The 22,509-nt window shown below is 41.9% G+C and overlaps 1 protein-coding gene and 1 long non-coding RNA gene across 5 annotated transcripts in view; both read right to left on the reverse strand.

The window, feature by feature from the left end:
• The window catches only part of LOC134665713 (vesicular glutamate transporter 1), a 60,787-nt gene that overhangs the window by 13,521 nt on the left and 24,757 nt on the right, over positions 1-22,509 (reverse strand). For 3 of the 4 annotated variants that reach the window (XM_063522680.1, XM_063522679.1, XM_063522681.1), the window contains 9 exons: positions 20,485-20,599; positions 18,645-18,819; positions 17,439-17,539; positions 16,971-17,127; positions 15,550-15,626; positions 14,820-14,915; positions 13,996-14,099; positions 6,231-6,351; positions 4,503-4,703 (listed from right to left, as the gene is read on the reverse strand). In XM_063522680.1, coding sequence (XP_063378750.1) covers positions 4,503-4,703; positions 6,231-6,351; positions 13,996-14,099; positions 14,820-14,915; positions 15,550-15,626; positions 16,971-17,127; positions 17,439-17,539; positions 18,645-18,819; positions 20,485-20,599 — 1,147 coding nt within the window. Of the gene's footprint in view, positions 1-3,036; positions 4,704-6,230; positions 6,352-13,995; positions 14,100-14,819; positions 14,916-15,549; positions 15,627-16,970; positions 17,128-17,438; positions 17,540-18,644; positions 18,820-20,484; positions 20,600-22,509 lie in introns of those variants that run through there. The other variant, XM_063522677.1, reaches the window with a different exon arrangement.
• The window catches only part of LOC134665750 (uncharacterized), a 148,901-nt gene that overhangs the window by 1,407 nt on the left and 124,985 nt on the right, over positions 1-22,509 (reverse strand). The gene's annotated exons all lie outside the window — the stretch shown is intronic.

Genomic DNA, 22,509 nt, shown 5'->3' on the forward strand with positions numbered 1-22,509 from the left:
AGGTAATTTTGAACACCTCGCCCGCTTAGCAACTTCTGCTGCTGACTGTACGGCGATGTACAGCGCCATCTATATCAAATAAAGTTTCTTGGACATTGCAACTGAGTCGCTTAACTTCAAACTCGGGTAAATCCATCTGTCAGATTATGCGATTTTGGTATTAAGAAAACGTAATAGGGTAGATATTTGCTGAGAGGGTCCAATGGATTTACCCGAGTTTGAAGTTAAGCGACACAACTCTTCTACAATCCATAACTCTTTGTAAAAATTAAAGCTAAACAGTAAAATGGAATGTTTTACTTAAGTAATATTCATTGTTCACGATATTATTGTTAATTATTTAAAATTGAAGCAGAAAAAACGTGTTTATAAAATTACATGACTTTATTGACTGACACAACTGACATAAATCAACAAGTATATCAATTAAACTCCATAGTCTGAAAGAGGCCGAACATACTACCCACCAAAATACTCTATTTTATACTATGTTTGTTATAACTAAACTTTCAGACTATAAGTGCATTACTAAGGTAAATAACTATACTACTACATACACATATTATTAGCTGTCTGAACATAGAAATATAAACCTTCATTAAACAGCTAAGCAATCAAATAACTAGCTGTTACACCTTCCTATCGGTACCTATCGATAAACCCATATAATAATCTACCTACTAACATTGTAAACTTCACTGCCCACCGTGAACGAATGCACTCTCTGACCTGGTGGGGCTACGAAAGCAGTTTGAGTTTAACTTTAGCGCGAGAATTAACGCATGATGGCAGTACCAATCTCTTGAATTGTTGTTGTATTTTTGTATTATCTGTCATCAATATCGCTTGCATTGTTGTTTCTGCGCTTGGTTTCATCGTATTCTCAGCTTCCTTTTTCAGCAGTGAGTGTAAGGGATACTCTTTATTATCACCCTTTGTTCCTGATGTACCCTTGTAAACTTGTTTGCATACATCTTCTTTCTTTAAACAAGTTTGCATATTTGTATAACCTTTAGTTTCAACCTCCACAGATCTCTTTTTAGAATCTTCTATACTTAAAGTGTGATCCCTAACTTGACGTGTGACATGAAAACATTTGATTCTCTTTGGACTTGACAAGATTTGTAACTCTACTTTATTATTGAAGTGCACGTTGTTATCTCCACTGCTGCCAGGAGCCAAACTGCCAGGTGTAATTCGCTTTAAATTCGACAAATCATGAACTCGAGCCACGTCAGTTGTCTCTTCAGGTTTCTTGTCTGTTGATGGTATATAGACCAGTTGTTCGGAATTTGACGACTTTCCACTTGGTTTAACATGTCTCGTCATCTTTGAGTCTTGTGTAGTTATGTCTCTTGCCATGTTAACTTGATTCACCTGTGCTTGTATGACTCTTCCATGATTTTGGTGTAATAAAGAATGATGTCGTCTTTTGCATACCTGACATGATGTCTTCTGTCTACAATACCTCGCTGCATGACAAGGTATAAGGCAGTTAAAACAGAGATTATTCCTGTGAGCGAATTCGTACCTTTCCTCTACTGGTTTCTTTGGGAATTGTTTACAGTTGTAAATGTAGTGTTTATCGTTACAGAATGCACATTGTATATCTCCTTTGTCTTCACTGATTGTGGCATAGAACGTCTTAGAAATAACAGGTCTGTATCTCTCGTTAACCAGTTCTACCATCTCTAACGTTTTGTATCTAGTCTCTATAAACGACTTCAACTTCTCGAAGGTTGGAAAAACGTCAGTCTTCTCTTCATTGATTAGCACCTCCCAATGTTTGTGAGTTTCTGGATCCAATTTTGACACAATGATAAAAATAACAATTGCATCCCATCCATGTATTGGTAAACCAAAATTCTTAAGAGTATTTAAACACTCGTCTGATATATCTAAGAGTTGTCTCAATTCAGAGGCAGATTCATGAACAATTGTCTTAAGGCCGAAGAGCTTCTTAAAAATACAGTTTGCAATGAACCTTTTGTTATCATACCTCTTGTTTAAAAGAGTCCATGCTCGTGTGTAATTCTCGGCAGCAATTGGAAATTGTCTCAAAAGATATTCCGCGTCACCTTTCAGATGCACCTTGAGGTAATACATACGTTGTACGTCGTCGAGTGAGCTGTTCTTATGAATTAAACTAGTGAATAAATCCTGAAAGGATTGCCATTCTGTGTAATCGCCGCTAAAAGTTGGAATCGTGATTCGTGGCAATTTTATTTCACCATTCGACGTATGATTACTTACCGTAATTACGTTAGGTGTAACTTTGTTGTCTTTTGTTTCGGTATAAATTTGCTGTAACGTTGTCTTCAATTCACCTTTGTATGTAAAGTAACACTCATTAAAAATATCGTACAAATCTTCAGAAAAATATGACATAACGCATTTGTCTTCTTTGGAAACCGTTGTCACCAATGTTTCATGAATCCCTCTAAATTCTTTGTAATTATTTTCTAACGTTTCCAATCGGCTTTGTATGTACCCCACCGTAATTCTCTCCTTCGGTGACTTATTAAAATTATCATGAGCCTTTTGAATCATCCTCAATCCGTCTATTTGAAGTATCAATAGTTTTTCTACAGAACTCATGTTGTATACGAATCTTTAAATATTTTATTAAACATGTAAGCCTTGAAGTTTGATATGACGAATATTATGTGTATAGCTAACTTTAAATCACTGTCTTTCTAGTTATCCGGTTCGAAGGACCATGTTCACGATATTATTGTTAATTATTTAAAATTGAAGCAGAAAAAACGTGTTTATAAAATTACATGACTTTATTGACTGACACAACTGACATTAATGTTTCTTCTATAAATCAACAAGTATATCAATTAAACTCCATAGTCTGAAAGAGGCCGAACATTCATTATTAATTAATCTTAATGTTCGTAAGCCCCAGTGTGCTTTAAAATGTATATAAATCTTTCACATACATTAACATTATACAAATATTATTAAAATAATATGTTTTTTTTTTGACAAAAGCAGTAAGCTCGATTTTGTACGTACAAACATCAATACTCTTAACTGTCCATCGGTGGACCTTATGCCTTTTGTAATAAGGTTTACGAACTGTCAGTTATACTATATTATACATACTAGTGTGGCCGATGGTACGTATGTACCGGAGAGTAAATAAAATAAATATAATTATAAAGTCAACTTGAACAGAGCAAAGTGAGACAGTGTCATTATAAGCGACAAATTAATAGAAATATTGTTGAAATGTGACATATTGCCACACTTTCTCGTTACAAATGTCATGCATAGTTATAGTACATTGTAGGAGAGGACGGAAAATCGCTAAAAGATGGATGAGTGAGTTCGAGGGCCGACACGTTAGTGGAGGCCCTCGAATAATACGAGTCCATCTTTAGCGTTTCCGGCCGAGGCATTACATAGTGCTTTTCACGACTACTGCGAGGAAATAAGAAAACATTTGCATAACTATAAGTACTAGCCCGCGATTTCTCTGGTAGCAAATTACTAGCCACTGCCTGTACTGTCTCTTGAATTTCAGTAGGCGTCAGCGTAAGAATATCATTTTCTTCACTAGAAGAACTCATTTTTATAGCGAGCGTAGATACGCGTTTCTTATATTTTTTAGTCAAACATAATTTACACTATCCAATTCAGTAGGTATTTTCAGATCCCGCCTTTTTTTTACTTTTTTTACCACTTATAAGAGGCGTTTTTCTGTTATTTGCTTTAAACCGACTCTAAGCTCTAGAAGCGTTTTTGCTAATAAAACCACAAACAGCTACAAAAGTAAAAAACGCCTTAAGCGTGAACTGAATGGATAATTGTTAAAAAAAAATGAAGTGAATGGTTTTGATATTTCTTTTTTTTTTAAACAAGAAATTGGTGCTATAAATAACCTAATTTTATTTTTGAAGGAAAAAGTTGCGCAAAAAAAGACCTTTTATTGATTTTTATGTTTTAAATGATATTCATTGCTGTAGCGAACTGTCACCAATGACAGATGATGACAACAATGAAACATTGTAGTAGTGGTGCTTCAAGTGCTACAGCTATTGCCTACTTTCCAGCTTGGTTTTAGACCATCTATTGCCACATTTCCGAACAGTGGCGTGAAAACTTAGTTCGACTCTCTTGCATCACCATTGTACTAGATGGCGCCACTGAGAAAGGTTTTTACAAGCGTAAAGATGATGCGATGCTTGACTTAGTATTGATGTTAAATCTTTTTATTCACCTTTTCTTGTTTCACATGTTTTACAGTACATCTGGTGCTACATTACGATACGATACCAGGTGCTATAATAAGCACATTACGTAACTAAGTCAAAAATTTGAAGGGCCACATGTAAGTACAGTAAATCGTTGTACGATACACGTGTGTATGGCTAATTCGCCATTCGTTGCGAACTTCCTATTTTCCGCACCTGTACCGTAAATAACTATTACATATGTTGTTGTTTTTTGTAATATTCTTCAAATTCTGTACATCAAATATGGTTTTTGATCTACATTTCGCTATGGTCCATGGCCTTATTATCGTAGCCTTTCGCAGTGGTGACGGAGGCGCCATCTGTGTCGAAACTGGGGTCTTCGCACTCTAGTACCCACGGCTGCCGCTCGGCGGAGCACAGGAAGCCATAAACTATCGCGCCGAGCAGATAGATGGCGCTGGATATGAAGAATACGACGCGCCATTGCTCCGCTGTCTGAAATTAAAAGAAAAAAGATTTTAGGGAATGAGTTGTTTAGAAATGTACAGCTTGACAAAAAAGAGCAGAAATTAAAAAATGGCAACACTGTAGTGTCGTCCCGTTCTCTTATATATACTGATTTGAAAGGGACGACATCACGACACTACAGTGTTGCCACTTTTTAATTTCTACTCTTTTTTGCCAGTCTGTACACACATTTACAATATTCTAAAATGTTCATCATAATCTTCGAGTGGCTAGGGGTCGTTCATTAATTACATCACACAAAATTTTGTTTTTTTCTATCAATATCAGTCACCTCAGAATTTAATAATTATCAATTTTATAATATTGAGTTTTACCACAGTAGAAATAGGGCCGATTTTAACCACGAATTTAAGAATTCGTCACGTCGCTAAGACAATTAAATTGTGATTTCTTAACACACCTATTTTTAGGGTTCCGTACCCAAAGGGTAAAACGGGACCCTATTACTAAGACTTCGCTGTCCGTCCGTCCGTCTGTCACCAGGCTGTATCTCACGAACCGTGATAGCTAGATAGTTGAAATTTTCACAGATGATGTATTTCTGTTGCCGCTATAACAACAATTACTAAAAACAGAATAAAATAAAGATTTAAATGGGGCTCCCATACAACAAACGTGATTTTTGACCAAAGTTAAGCAACGTCGGGAGGGGTCAGTACTTGGATGGGTGACCGTTTTTTTTTTGCTTTTTTTGTTTTTTTTTTGCATTATGGTACGGAACCCTTCGTGCGCGAGTCCGACTCGCACTTGCCCGGTTTTATTTGTATGGTCATGATTTTAACAAATATTTTCAGGGATCCGTACTTAAAAGGAAAAACGTGATTCTTAGCACTCACTAGCCACCCGCCCCGGCTTCGCACGGAAATCTTCCTCAAGAAGCACTAAATTAGTTCAGTAGTTTTTGAGTTTATCGCGAACATACATACACATAAGCAGGGGTCGTACAAAAAGTGCGGATGACGTCAAACCGCTTATAGGATGATTTCAAATAGTATTTTTGATTTTCATAAACAATTATCACTTATCATTTATCAACCTCTTTATTAAACGACATCGCCACTTGAAATGAGTAAGTACGTTTTTGACTGACACATTGTCAATCAGATGAACAATAAATTGACTTCGTTATTGTTTAGCTTTGTATCTTCACGATTATATTTAGCTAAAATTTATATTTACTAATGTATAAGAAAACGCTCTAAAATGTCATCTTTACTCGAATATTGTGGCAATTTTCCGTTACTTCATTAATACTACTTTGTTACTACATGTCACACGGAAGTTTAAATACAAACTCAAACATCATCCTGTGTGCAAGATTACGTCATTTTTACGTCATCCGCACTTTTTGTCCGACCGCGCAGCCACCTCGTACTTTTTTTGTAGTAGTAGTATGTAGTAGTAACACACAAAAAGAAACAGGAAAAACACACATCATTTTGCACAAAGGCGAACAAAGCAAAAAAGAAAGGAGATTGGTTTGTCTTGTTTTACCTTGTCAGTGACAATGGAGCCGGCGAGAGGCGGACTTATGATCCCGGGCAATGTCGCCACGGTGTTGGAGAGGCCCATCAGCACGCTGGCGTGTGGCGGAGCTATGTCCAAATGGTTTACGCTGGAAAGAAAGTTCGTTTTATTAGAAAGATAATAATTAAATGATGATCAAATAGGGAGTATTACTGCTATGTTCTGCCGCCAGAGTGCAGCACTAATTTGTTTAGTAAACCATAGAGTAACTTATACATCCATCGCTTTAAACAGTTTTTTGACAAATTTTCACACACTACTACTATGACATTGATGCACCAAGGCGGTTTGTTACAGGTGGAAAAGCGAAAATCGAAATTTCTTTATCTGCCTCTCTATCGATAGAATAGGCAAGAGTGATAGAGAGGCAGAAACCGAACTTTCGATTGTCGTGTTTCACGGTAGGCCATGTAATTGACCTAGTGACGCATGATGTGTCATTGATGATGTCAATGAGGTTTGTTTACTGCATGTGCTAAAGGTGACACCTACGCAGAGCTGTGCCTAATATTCCCTATTGAGAATTTTTTTATGTTATATGATACAGGGCGCAAACGAATCACCTGATGGTAAGCAATTACCGTCGCTCAAGGACACCTGCAATAATTCTTAAACTACGGTACAAGATCAAACAAAATGTAATTAAGAATATACCTTACTTTCATCATTCCAACTTAGTCACTGTGGACGACGCACCTTTTTATACGTTTACTTTTTATAATTTTATTGTATTTTTGAATTCCTTTGTTCTTATAATTTTATGTTCTTTTTGACACCATATTTTTGTTCAGTCTTCTCTTAGGATTCATGTAATAAAGTACTATCTTGAACCAGTGCGCCTTTATCATTTTCATTGTGATCCTTCGTGGATTTAAAAGTGATAGTCTGATAGTGAATCATGAATCAACATTAAGTGCGAGCTGTATTATTGGTAAATATGGTCGTCACACGATCGGTGAAAGCGGGTAAGGATGGTAACGAAGGTAAGACCGTTGCGGAGAGTGAGGCTGGGCCGTCGACCGTGCCCTCAACTCCTCTTGTCGACCCGACAACCGCACCACCGGCGCCTTCACAATCCCGTCCCGTAAGTATGTCATCTCGCTCTTCATCCACGGTAGTGGCCAGGAGGTTGGCGGCTGAAGCGCAGCACGCGCGTCGCCTCGTCGAGCTAGAGACACAGCAAATACGCCGCCGCCGTGAGCGTGAGCGCGAGGCTGCTGAAGCGGCCGAGCTAGATGCACGCCGGCTGGCCGATTTGGAACGAGTGACCGCCGACCTAGAGTTAAAAGCGGAAATCGCCGCCATCGACGTAGACGCGAGTCGTCATAGCTCTAGGAGCAGCCATATTAATATAGACCAATGGCTCAGTAAGTCTGAAGCTACTTTTAACCATGAAGAAACATTAACGAACAATGATTTTTTCAGGGATCTGGAAGCTAAAGCCCCTCGCGCGCATGTCGTGTCCCCTGTGCGGACTGTGACTGTGCGCCGCGACTGAGGTGCCGCGATAACGGCGGCTCCTCTCGAACGCCGCGACTGTGGTGTCGCGATGTCAGCGGTCATTCCTGAACGCCGCGACTATGGTGCTGCGATGACTGCGGCCCATCCCGAGCGGCCCGAGAGCGGAGAAGTTCCACAGTTGGTTAGGAGTCTGGGTGTTTTAGTTGACAGTGTAAATAAAGGCATTAGCCACGCTATCAATCGTGTTCCTTTACCCAGTTTCGATGGCAGGTCGCATTTAGATTGGCTTAGTTTGAAAAAAGCCTTTGAAAATACACAAGGTTCCTACACAGCCGCGAATAATCTATCAAGACTGAATACTGCGCTAACGGGCGCGGCGCGCGAGGCAGTCGCCGCGCTGCTTGTGTCTGCGCGCGACCCCGGCGTCGTGGTGCGCGCTCTCGACGCGCGCTTCGGCCGCCCCGAGATGGTGGTGGCGCACGAAGTAGCTGCGGTGCGCGCATTGCCGCGCGTGAGCGCTGAAGGTAAGGATTTAGCTGTGTTTGCCAGTCGTGTTCGCAACTGTGTCGAAATAATACGTTTATTGGGTCATACGGAATATTTGGCCTCGCCTGAACTATTTCAGGCCTTAATTACTAAAATATCTCCACTGTTGCGAGCTAAATGGCTAGACTATGCCGTTCGTTATGAGGCTACCGGTCTGTCAAAGCTAGAAAACCTAGCTGGTTTCCTCGCTAACGAAGTCGACCTGCAGTCTCGGTTCGGCATAATACCTGAGCCGGCTACTGCGTCACAAGCGGTAGATAGTAGGCGGGCCAGGGATAATGTGCACGTTGCCGCTGAAAATCATTCTGTGAATTCAAATTCTACATCGCGAAATAACGCTAAATTGAATTCATCGGCGACTGCACCTAAAATTAAATCATGCGTCGTGTGTGAAAAATCGCATGATTTAATTCAATGTGACAAATTTAAGTCAATGTCTGTCGATGACAGATGGAATTTGATTAAAAAGAAAAGAGTCTGTCATCGATGTCTCAAAGTAGGTTGGCATAGGTTTAATTTTTGTAAAGCAAAGAAAGTTTGTGACGTTGACGGATGTACGTTCCGTCACCACGTATTACTGCACAACCCGAATTACGAGCGTTCCGCAGCTGCGCACTTTGAGGTGGAAGATGATGAGCCGGTAGCGGGAACTTCTGGCACTGCACCGCGATCTTCTGCTGACAACGCCGCGGCATCTACTGTTGTGAGCGACTCCGCGTGTGATGTCGAATCAAAGGAGATTCTGACCCACACATCGACATCGGTTGCCACGGGATCTCCAGCTCAGACGTTGCCTGCTCGCCCGCTTTTGAAGATCGTAGCCGTAACCGTGTCCGGCCCGTTAGGTTCCGTGAATACGTACGCTATGTTAGACGACGGGGCCACAGGTTCGTTTATTGAGCAAGATATCGCCGCGCAAATAGGTGCCTGTGGACCCGAGCGACGCATGAGGTTAGACTGTGTCGGCGGGTTAGGAAAGCATACGTCTGTTCAATATGTCGATTTCAGGGCTGCCAGTTCATAAATCTTGATTATGCGATCCTGTGCCCGCAATTATACGAAATTCGATTGCATTATACGAGGACAAAAAGAAACTATTATTTTAAATCGATTTTTTAATAACTGGTGAATTTCGGTTTTTGCGGTAAGCCCCCAAATTGCGGGGATCTTTCTCTTTTACTCCAATGACAGCGTAATAAGAGTGACAGAGAAATATGCCCGCAATTTGCGCACTTGGATATTCGCGGTTATAGCCCGCGTTGACGTGTATTTAAGTAGTTGCCGTTCCATTAAATCGTATAACAGTATTGGCACACTGTTTTTTGAAGCATTGACTGCAGTAGTTTAACATCGGTGTTTTTTTCGTATCCAATTATACCGATTGACCAATTATACGACATGTATACGAAAATAATTTCATTATACGAATTTCGTAGCCTATTATACGATCTGGCAGCCCTGGTCGATTTCCAAATGAAAGGTCGCCATGGTAAGGATACGCACTATATTAGCAAAGCGCGGGCTATGAAAGGTTTAGGTCTTGCTACTCAAACCCCCGACAGGTCGAGCGTACTTAAATTTCCTCACCTTGCAGACATCGCGGATGAGTTTTGTTATGGAAACATTCAGCCGTCGATTATAGTCGGTCTCGATAACTGGCACCTCACTATTCCCAGGGCTATACGCGAGGGCACTAGGGCAGAACCAGTCGCGATTAACACCGCGTTAGGTTGGGTCCTATTCGCCTTTGGTTGCAGTAAAACCGCTCCTGCCGAAACTGTCAACCACGCTATAGTGAGCGAGCCCGCGGTCGCGGATGTCAGCGATCGCGCAGTTTTAGAGCAGTTGATTCGCGAGCAATATAGTTTAGACTCAATCGGCATTTCGAAACACGAAGCGCGCAGCGTTGATGATGATCGCGCTATCCAAATTCTCGAACGTACTGCGCGTCACCTGCCTAACGGGCATTTTGAAGTCGGTTTACTTTGGAAATCGGACAATTTATCTGTGCCTGATAGTCGCAAGCTTGCCTTATCTAGGTTTCTTAGTCTCGAGAAAAAGATGGCCCGTGATTTTCAGTATGCAGAGCGTTACCGTGAAAACATACACGACATGTTTCGGAAAGGTTATGCTGAACTGTGCACCGAAGAGCCTAGCGCCAAGTCGCCCGTTTGGATTTTGCCACATTTCGGCGTAACCAATCCAAATAAACCGAACAAATTAAGAGTCGTGCACGATGCTGCTGCTAAAAGTCACGGTGTTTCGCTAAATTCACTTCTATTAACCGGCCCAGATTTGTTGCAGCCCCTGCTCGGAATCTTATTGCGGTTTAGAGAGGGAAAAATCGCCCTGACTGGTGATATTCGCGAGATGTTTCCTCAAGTTAAGATCCGAGCAGAGGATCGCGACGCTCAGAGGTTTTTGTGGCGCGACTCGCCCAAAGACCCTATCATGACATACCGCATGTCATCCATGATTTTCGGTGCCGCTTCCAGCCCTTTCACTGCCATTTATATAAAAAACAAGAACGCAGTGGAATGGCAGGAGCGCTTTCCAGACGCAGCTCAAGCCATCATAGCTGACCACTATATGGATGACTGTATAGTTAGCTTAAATTGTGTTGACAAGGCCGCAAAACTTGCCGCCGAGATCACCAACATCCATAAACATGCTGGCTTTGAGATGCGTTCTTGGACCTCAAACAATCCCTCTGCGCTGCGTCTACTGCCCAAAGAGAGCTTGGCTGAAGTCTCAGTAGCTAGAAATGACGTAGATGTTGATCTTGGACGCCTCACTGCTCCTGTGCGCACACTGGGACTTATTTGGCAACCCGTTTCTGATAAGATTGGGTTTAATATCGGAATAAAAGGAGAACGTTCGTTGCCGAATAGGCTCACTAAGCGCGAAGTGTTAGCTCACGTTATGCGGGTTTTCGATCCACTCGGTATCCTGGCGCCAGTTGTGATTACGGGTCGCATCATGTTCCAAAATGCGTGGCGTAAGGGGATCGATTGGGACGAGGAGCTGTCGCAAAGTGACAGTGCAGCATGGAGACTCTGGTTTGACGATTTAATCGCAATTTCTGGTTTACAGATTCCACGCTGTTACTTACTTAGCGAATTAAAAATTGATAAGTGCGAGCTTCATTTGTTTTGTGACGCGAGCGAGTCTGCTTTCGCTGCGGTTGCATATTGGCGGTTCGTCTTAGAGAATGGTGAAGTGAAGCTGGCTCTTATATGCAGCAAAGTCCGCGTAGCTCCTTTAAAACAAATCTCCATAAATCGCTTAGAGCTCCAAGGAGCGTTGATCGCAGCCCGTCTCGCTTCTACGATTTGCGAAGCACACAGATTTAAGCCTATAAATCGCGTATTCTGGTGCGATTCTATGACCGTTTTGGGGTGGCTTCGAAGCGAGGCGCGCTTATTTAAACCATTTGTTTCTCACAGAGTAGCCGAGATTATGGAGATAACCGACGTAAAAGAATGGCGATGGGTGCCAAGTCAACTCAACGTAGCTGATGATGCTACACGCATCAAGCGAGTGACGTTATCTCCAGAATCGCGCTGGATTTCGGGTCCTGAATTTTTGCTCTCTTCGGAGTGGCCCAGCGAGCCCAATTCACCTGAATATCCAGGCATGGAAGAAGAGAGAAAACGTGCAGCGCGTCCTGATTTAGTTCATCTCATTAGTGACGTTGAAAGGCACGAGCCAGTCTCAGCCGATCCTAAACGGTTCAGTTCTTGGGTGAGGCTGGTACGCGCAACAGCCATAGCTCATAAGTATTTGACGTTACTTAGAATCCGTTGCCTAGCTAGAAGGGGTCTAGGTGTAAACAATTTAGTTCGCTTAGAGGGGGGCTTGTGTAGTTTTATGTTTCAGCCAGCCAACCAATGGCAACAGTTCGCTGCTCCGCGCTCTGTGTGCGAATCTGCCGCGGGCCTGACCGCCACAGATCTTCGCCTAGCCGAAGTTCACATCCTGCGCCAGTCACAGTTGAACACATTCCCAGACGAGATGGCCAGCCTACACAGCCATCCCGCACAGCTTATGCCACGCACCAGCCGTTTATCCAAGCTATCAGTGACCATCGGAGACGACAAACTTATGCGTTTGTCTGGCCGTATAAGGGCAGCGTCGCAAGTACGGGATGAGATGAAAAACCCCATTGTGCTTGATGGCAAAGACCTAGCTGTGCGCCTACTTGTTCAGAACCACCATCGCAGGGCTGCCCACGGCAATACGGAGACCGTGGTAAACGAGCTGCGACAAGAATACCACCTATTGTCGCTAAGAAGTACCGTCCGCAATATCACCTATAACTGCTTATTTTGCCGAATACGCCGGGCCAAGCAGTTTCAACCCGTGACGGGAGACTTACCGGAAGCACGCCTTGGACACCACAGACGGCCGTTTACGTTCACAGGGCTGGACTACTTCGGCCCAATACAAGTTGCCGTTGGCCGAAGACGAGAAAAAAGATATGTCGCCCTGTACACCTGCCTTGTGGTACGCGCAGTCCACTTAGAAATCGTAGACAGTCTCACAACCGACTCTGCGATCATGAGCCTCCGCAGATTCACTGCTCGAAGAGGGACCCCATCCGAGCTGTGGTCGGACAATGGAACTGCTTTTGTGGGTGCCAGCCGGGAGCTTCGACGCTTATACGACGACGCTACGTCCCAGTTCGCTGCCGCACAGAGAATCAACTGGCGTTTCATCCCACCGGCGGCGCCGTTTATGGGTGGCTGCTGGGAGAGGCTTGTGAAGAGCGTGAAAACTGCACTCAAGGTGACTCTCACTGAGCGAGCCCCAACTGACGAGGTGCTACGTACACTTTTGGCTGAGGCGGAGGCCTTGGTAAATTCGCGGCCACTAACTCATGTTTCCGTTGACCCTCAGAGTGAGGAATCACTAACACCCATGCATTTTCTGTTGGGTTCGTCTTCGGGACGCCCACTTCCAGTCACATCATCAGAAACGGACCTCCTATCACGAACCAGCTGGCGTAAGGCTGTCGGATTATCAGAGCATTTTTGGCGCCGTTGGTTAAAAGAATATCTTCCGACGTTAACACCCAGACGTGGTCGAGGTGAGGTTCCCCAATTAGCAGTCGGAGACTTGGTGCTCATTGCGGATGGTAATTCTCCGAGAGGTTCCTGGCCCCGTGGACGCATTACTGCTGTCTTCCCAGGCCCTGATGGCATCATAAGAGTTGCGGATGTGCACAGCCTTGGAGGTGTTATGCGGCGGCCCCTGAAGAAGCTGATCAAGCTCCCCCTTTAATAAAAAAGGGGGGAATGTGGACGACGCACCTTTTTATACGTTTACTTTTTATAATTTTATTGTATTTTTATATTCCTTTGTTCTTATAATTTTATGTTCTTTTTGACACCATATTTTTGTTCAGTCTTCTCTTAGGATTCATGTAATAAAGTACTATCTTGAACCAGTGCGCCTTTATCATTTTCAGTCACTGAAAATTCAGGCTTATATCAGGCGTGGCTCCGCGATTTCGTTGCTTTGCTACAAGTACATCCGTCCCACACCAATTTTTGTGGCTAGCCATAAGCCACGCGTGGCGCTGTCGCCACCTAGCGGCCATATCTGTCCTGATCGTAACTGACGCTTCTTATTAGAGAGTGAGTCTTCTGTACCTAGTACTATTATTTATTCTACGCTTATAATATTGTCCATAACAAAGTTAGTCCATAAAAAAAATTATTACCTGAAACCTGACCAAGCGAAGCCTCCCAGACCAACAGCGATGGTGAGGTAGACTAGGCATCCTGTCACCGTTGACGCGTATGACGCCGCCACCATGAATATCGTCTGAAAATTGGAAATTGAATTCTTCATCATCATCATCATCTCAGCCAGAGGACGTTCACTGCTGGACATAGGCCTCCCCCAAAGAGTGCCACAATGACCGGTCTTGCGCCACCCGCATCCAGCGGACACCCGCGACCTTCACCAGGTCATCAGTCCACCTTGTGGGGGGTCTACCCACGCAATTGAATTCTTAAACTTTATAAAAGTGTGCAAATAGCTGTCTCTGTCCACGACTTTAACTCATTTCATCAAAAGTTAACTGGAAGACATCCTTTAGACGACCTTTGTTGTTCAAGTATCTCAGTAACTGTGATTTTTCATCACACTTGCTCGTAAAAAGACATTACACGTAGGCGATGTGGTTCGTAAATCCAAAATTTCGACCTAGGGCTATAATGTACGTCCGGAATTAGGCAGAAGTTTTATTTATTTCCCTTTGTTTTCCTCACAATTGTGATGAAAAACATTTCGCGTTGCGGTTGGTACAGGAATTACGAACTCGTGTTAATTAAGCCCTCGCATTCGGCTTCGGGCTTCAATTCGCACACGTTCGTAAATTATTATTTACCGCCCCCTCGACGACGTCTCCTTGGTTCGTGCGCCAGTAATAAAACTCAAATTACTTACGTATTATTTTATTATTTGTAAATGAGCTAGACATACATTTAAGAACATGGAAAGGGACCGTGCTTATTGGATCTGCCTGGATTAATTAATTACCTGAGCAAGGAAAGCGCCGCAGTTGAATAGTTTTCTGACATTAGTGCGCGACATGTACCCTTTGGTCAGCACCCAGTCCGCAAGATGACCCGCCACCTGCAATCACACAAACAGTTTTTAGGGTTCCGTACCCAAAGGGTAAAACGGGACCCTATTACTAAGACTTCGCTGTCCGTCCGTCCGTCCGTCTGTCACCAGGCTGTATCTCACGAACCGTGATAGCTAGACAGTTGAAATTTTCACAGATGATGTATTTCTGTTGCCGCTATAACAACAAATACTAAAAACAGAATAAAATAAAGATTTAAATGGGGCTCCCATACAACAAACGTGATTTTTGACCAAAGTTAAGCAACGTCGGGAGGGGTCAGTGCTTGGATGGGTGACCGTTTTCTTTTTGCTTTTTTTGTTTTTTTTTTTTGCTTTATGGTACGGAACCCTTCGTGCGCGAGTCCGACTCGCACTTGCCCGGTTTTTTTATATATAATATAATAACACTTGCACGGCGTGTGCAAGTGTTATTTTAAACGTCAAAGTTCTATGAAATTATCACGTATAATTAACACTGCGTGTGTTATCAAAATCGAAGACTTGTCTTGCTCTAACTCTATCGGGATGGCAGACACAGGAAGTCACGTGAGTATTTCCATATATTATGATTAGTTTTCTTATTCTATCAACAACTATTGTTATTGTGAAGTTGGCTAGCCCCCCACAAAAAGAAACTGACCTGTAAAACTATAGCCATCGCGAGGTACGGCACCGCAGACAGCCAACCCGTCGCCGAAGTCTCGAACTTAAATACGTCTGAGGACAACAAATAACATGTTTCAACTAAAGTGTTCTCATCTTTACGTGTCTTACCTAGAAAACAAACGTGACATCAAAGTGTTATTCCAACAATACGATTCATAGACAATCTAGACCAGCGGTCGGCAACCTGCCGCCCGCGGGCCGCATGCGGCTCGTGAAACTGTCACTTGCAGCCCGAGTGCCGCCTTGGCTATTTTGTATGTAATAGTGACATACGATAGTGTCTCATAAAGTCATAAATATTAACAAAGTACGGCCCGCGTCACCTTCGTTAATTACTATGTAGCCCTTGGCTGTTAAAAGGTTGCCGACCGCTGATCTAGACAATGTAATGCAAATGTAATGTCACATAATTAGAAATAAGGTCGTCAGATATTACTGCCTTTGTTGTGTAACATAATTATTATTACTGGTGACTGGTAGAAATGTTAGAATTGTGTCGCTAAAGTGAGGTTCCATGGCAGCTTAACATAGCATCTATGGCTGATATTAAACCAAACACTCCGTTCAGAATAGGCAATGCAAATCGGTTATAACCGTAACCGAAATATTCGGTTATAACCGAATATTTTGACAAAATTTCATAACCGAATATTGGAAACTCGAATAACCGATTACGGTTATTTTCGGTTATTTATTTATGACTTAGATTGTATGTTTTTATCATCTAATGACTACAAAATCCTGCCTTGTTTGGCTGTGACGCATGTGACTATAATTTTTGTCAATATTGTGTCACGTCCAAGGTAATATTATACTTTTACTGTATTTTATTAAAAAACGAAGACTTTTACTCATATTCACTAATACTGTGGGTACTAAAATAAAGATTTTTGTATTTTTTTAATTACTTCATTGCAAATTTATAATTTTTCGTCGAAAATAACCGTAACCGATTATAACCGATATTCGGTTATTTTTCGGGCATAACCGTAACCGAAACCGGTTATGAAGTTTGGCCGGTTATTGCATTCCCTAGTTCAGAAGGAGCGGTACGGCGGTACGGTCAGCCAAGAAAGTGGTCTACCACTTTTCGACTCTATCAATCAGATAATAGAGTCGAAAAGTGGTAGACCACTTTCTTGGATAACTATACCTCCCAACACAAGTATTGCTATATGTAAAAGGAGGTATTCACCACAAAATATTGTATAAATCCACTTAGATACCAAATACATCAATAATTTTAATTTTTTGACTCACTCAGACGAGTCAGACCCAAAGGTCAATTCAATATGACCTGCCTGTGTTTTAGCCGCCTTTAAAAAAGGACGGAATTGTGTAATGATTAGTTTACAGAATTGCTCCGCCAATAAAATTATGAATTAAATTTGTTACCTTGCATAAATGTAGGCAGGAACGTTAGAAGTGTGTAGAAACCCCAGTTTTCACTGAAATGGGCCATAACTATGGCCCAAACTGGCCCTGAGGTCAACATGGCTCGCCACGGGTGCTTAATTTTGGACCCCTCGATAGCTTGCGTACCTCGTGAGTCCTGAAAAAAAAAATTTCTGTTGACAATTTCTATTTTTAAAAACTTAAAACATACAGGAAAAATTTGGCGGTCAAAATTGAATCAATAGTATTAGAAAACATAATATTGTTTTAAAACCGAACGAGGCAAAACAAAAGCCATGATGCCGGCGGTCAATGCAACTGTGTGAGCGGGACAGCAATATAATTATGCGCGTGCGATAGAGATAGGAAATGGAAATTCTTCGTACTTATCGTGCTTAATTTTTTATGTGCTACGGTAGAAAATATAATGTATTAAATAATATAAAACACCAACTAGCTTCGAAATACCTGTATATATTTTAATTCAGCTGGAGATATCCGGGGGTCCTTTTCTGGGGACTCTTTCACCACCAACCACCAAACTGTTGTCCACACCAGTCCCATTATACCTGCAAATAAATAAATAAATAATAGGACATTTTTTTACACAAATTGACTAAGCCCCACAGCACAGTAAGCTCAAGAAGGCTTGTGTTGTGGGTATTTAGACAACGATATATATAAATACTTAAATACATAGAAAACAACCATGACTCAGGAACAAATATCTGTATCATCATACAAATAAATGCCCTTACCAGGATTCGAACCAGGGACTATCGGCTTCATAGGCAGGGTCATAGGTAGGGGCAGGCACCCACTAGGCCAGACCAGTCAAATAGAACATAAAATCGGTAAAATGTTGAACTAAGTGTACTAGGTACTATTAAACGTGTAAAGTGTAACTCCGTCATCCATAAAACTTTACAAGCCATAGCTGCTGCTAAAGCGAATATTTAGACTATTAGAACACGTACAGTCGTAGGTACGTGGTATATAGTTATCGAACATAGAATATTCCACGCCATCGCCATAAGGGCTTGGAACCGGTTTTTAAATCCGAATTAGCCCAATATTTTTAATTATTTGATGCTCTTTACCTAGGGTTGAATCATGTATTTTTAGGTAACAACTTCGTATTATTAGATTGTCCCATTAAAAATGAAATAATAAACCAAAGAGCGAAAGATAACGTAAGTAATAATACCGGTATTTTTGGATGAAGAAGAAACCGGTTCCGAGCCTTGCACGCCATCTCGTTTTAGTGTGCCAGTAGCGAACACAGCGGCATGGACACCACGATGCCCGCGTAGCTGATTATAATTATATGTGACAATAGTTACCGAATACGTAGAATATACCAGGCCAGCCTGTATAGTGTGCCAGTAGCGAACATATCGGCATGGACACCAGGACACCGCGGCGCCCGCATAATGTGACAATAGTTACCGAACACGTAGAATATGCCAGGCCAGCCCGTATAGTGTGCCAGTAGCGAACATAGCGGCATGGACACCACGTTGCCGTCGTAGCTGATCATATATAATGTGACAATAGTTACCGAACACGTAGAATATGCCAGGCCAGCCAGTATAGTGTGCCAGTAGCGAACATATCGGCATGGACACCACGGTGCCCGCGTAGCTGATCATATTATAATGCGACAATAGTTACCGAACACGTAGAATATGCCAGGCCAGCCCGTATAGTGTGCCAGTAGCGAACATATCGGCATGGACACCACGGTGCCCGCGTAGCTCCCGCTAAAGGCGAACGTGGCTAGTCGAGCGCGCTCTTCGCTTGGCGCCCAACGGGACCATACTGCGTGGATACACGGGTAGGTTACACCCTGGAAATATAATAAAAACTGTAATGTATGAAAAAAATATAAGGTAAAGAAGGTAATAAGTAGGGCATGCTCCCGGGAATTCCCGGTTCTCATATTCCCGGGAATTCCCGGGAATTTTATGGTATCAAAAGAACCGGTACTGAAGACCCGGTACCGGTACTTCCCGGTTCTCATCATATGACTATTTATTCCCATTTCAATAGTAGTAATGTATTAGTACTTTAGCTCGGGACATTATATTATAACATTTAATAATGGTGCTATGAAACGGGGGACCCAAATAACCCGATAAATTAACCTAGTAAAGTAGGCATTCGTGAAGGCAGGCCGTGCCGTCATATAGTGCTGAGTGCATCGACTACGCTACGGCCGTGTGGCTCGGCCCAGGCGGAGCCAATGTGTGCCGGTTAATTTCGTAAAATAGGTTGGAACGCCAATTAAGTGTTTGTTTATAATAAAATAAGTCATTTATTAATTCTTATGCAATTATTTATATGAAAATAAGTCATTCATAAAGATTGTACGCTAACAGAAACAATTTCTTAAAAGTAATCAAAAGATGCCTTGAGAACCGGGAAGAACCGGGAATCCCGGTTCCGGCCATGCCCAGAACCGGGAAATGAAATTCTTGGTACCGGGACCGGTACTGCATGCCCTACTAATTACACCTTCATTGGAGTAAAAGAGAAAGATCCCCGCAATTTGCGAATTTCGGTTTCCGCGGTAGCCCCTCTGGGCTGTTAACTGCAAATGGGGACTACTTATTTGACTAGCCATTTTTAGAGACAGATTCTTACAGATGAGCGTTTTCCAAAAAAATTTACATTTCATTCATATCTTCTTGGGTTCATTTTACTCATCATGAAAAATGTGTCCCAAGATTACCTTTCCAGATCGTCACATTTTTGTACGAATAATTTTTTTATTTGTAGTAACGTGACGCACTGGAAAAGTATTTTTTCATACAAAATTTTGGGACACATTTTTTCATGTATGAGGCAAGAATGTACAAATGATTCTGAGTAAAATGAGCCCAAGAAGTCAATATTTTAAAGATATGACTGAAATGTACATTTTCTCAAAAATGGACGGCAAAGTCGACTTTGCCGTCTAAAAAATCGGTCGCGAAGCGCGTAGTTTATGGTTAGTCAAAAATTAAAAAGTTAAAAACATTGCAGTCTCGATTTTGGGACTGCAATGTTGCATACAAATTCCATTATTTGTCGAGTTCCAAACTTTTTAAAAGTTGAAATGGCCATATCAAATGAAGGCACAGGCCCAATAAACAGCCAAACAGATGATTAGTACCGCGACTATTTAGGTGTCTCAAATAGGTTGGCGTATTTTTGGCAGAAAAATACACTTCTATTTTTTTATTAAAAAAATAAAAAGGCGGCAACGGCTTTTCTCTGTGAAAATATATACGGAAGAACGTTGCTTTTGTAAAATATTTCTATGATATTTATATTTCTTGCACCATTTTTGAGAAAAGCACTATATATGACTCGGCTGGAAGGCTACTTGCTGGCTTCGGATTCAATTAAACGGACTCCCAAGGTCGTCCGTTTAAAACGAATCCTCAGCCGGCAAGTAGCTACTTCCGAGCCTCGACAATAATGTACTATTTTTTTGATAACGCTCAGATTCCTAAATTATACAACTTACCTCGAACAGTCCCTCAACTACCCTCACGGCAATAAGCAGTGAGGTGCTGGTGTGTGCCAGCGGCGGAGTGAACAACGTCAGTAGCGACGTCGCCCCTATCCCGATGGCAAACATTCTAGAAATACGGAGAAGAATGAATAAATACGTAAAACAGCATAAAATTTGAGACCGTAAGGCGAACTCTGCACCGATTAGGCACGCAAGAGTGTGGAAGCGTCACCAATAAACGTATTATTTCTATGAAGGATTATTTTTTGCTAAGTAACACAGTGTCAGAAATAAAAGGAAGCCCATGAATTTTAACATTTAATGTGAAATTTTGCGAAATAATCAAAAGAGTGCAGCTTTGTATTCAACAGAATGAGACTCATTTTGAGCATTGATAAATTAAATTGGTTAATTTTGAATTAAAAATGTTAAAATTCACGGGCTTCCCTATAATTTTTGACACTATGTTATTCAGCAAAAAATTATCCTTATGATGAAGCCTTTCGATCGGTATGATAAAGCTACAGGTTGATTTTTTTTCTCGTGTAGCGGGTTCGATTCCCGGTTCAGTCATGTAATTATTTAAAAATCTATGAATGCAGTTTAAATTGTTTTTTAAATTAAAATAATGTCTTCTTTCAGTAAAATGTTCCATCTACAATATTCAGGGTACTTTTCCTCCATGTGGCATAGCCGTGGGACGCCCTGTATATATGTATATATATTATAAACTGAAATAAATGTCATATACTAAGAAAAAGTGACCATAGGACAGTGCCCCAGGCTGGAATCGAACCAGCGTCCTCTGCTATCGCGGCAGGCGCCTCTGTGCCATTCGGCCACCGGGCCACAGCGGCATAGGTCGAATATTTCCAAGTACATGTACTTCTTATTTAAGGCTTATGGCGCCCCCTGGCCATCCCTAAGGTAGAACAGTATGGTTCGGACCTTCTAACTGGATCATCTCAGGTGATACCGAGCTAGTTTATTTCAGTACATGATAGTTATGATACCATGACAGTAACTCTCTATACACTCTATTCTCTATGGTGCTAGTAAACTGGTACCCAGGCCCCTATTTCACCAACGTGACAGGTGCACACAATTCGACAAGTCTCATTGTTGCTGACGTCACAGGCATCCATGGGCTACGGCTACCGCTCACCATCGGGCGGGCCGTATTCCTGTTTGTTACCATTGTATTATTTAAAGAAACTTTATTATATCGGCAAAAAACAGGTATTTCTCTTGCGATGTTTATGATGAAAATGATGACAATTGTCACAAGATTTCAAAGAACTTTCGGTAATTCTTGACAGAAAATGAGTTCGGTGTCGAAATTTCGTGACAATTGTCGTGTTTCTTGTGACAATTGTCATTAGCGTCGCAAAATAAGTACTTATTAACTGGCGATATAGTGGAGTTTTTTTTTTAATTAACCTGTTGGCGGCAGACAACCACACCGCCCGTCTGATGGTAAGCGGTTACCGTAGCCTATGGAGGCCTGTGACGTCAGTAACAGTGACGTCGACAATTGTCGGACCTGTCACGTTGGTGAAATAGGGGCCAGGCCAGGTGTGACGTGACTTTGACAAGGGTAACAAGAGGTCCAATGGATAAAATAAATCACTATTAATATTAGATCCGACAGTCAGCATCAATAGTAACATAGAACAACGCGCCTAAAGTACAGTCGCCATCAGACATATCGGAGCGGCCAAGGTGTTCACAAATGTCTGAACACGCCTCTATTGTCAAGGCGTTACAGGGCGTGTTTACATATTTTTGAGCACCTCGGCCGCTCCGATATATCTGATGGCGACTGTACAAGGAATTTCGTTTTATGTGCCAATTCGCACCTTATCACAGTAACAAATTACTAACAATCAATATAAAAGGCGCCAGGGAGTCCATAATATCGTCAATGTGACAAGCTACGAACAAGCTACGAAGTGGCACAGAAATCAAATCCCTTGATGGTATCTGTCTGTCGCTCTCTATTACTTAGTTTTTCAAATAAAGATGTCTACTATAGTT

The sequence above is a fragment of the Cydia fagiglandana genome, chromosome 7, assembly GCF_963556715.1.
Source record: "Cydia fagiglandana chromosome 7, ilCydFagi1.1, whole genome shotgun sequence".
Lineage (NCBI taxonomy): Eukaryota > Metazoa > Arthropoda > Insecta > Lepidoptera > Tortricidae > Cydia > Cydia fagiglandana.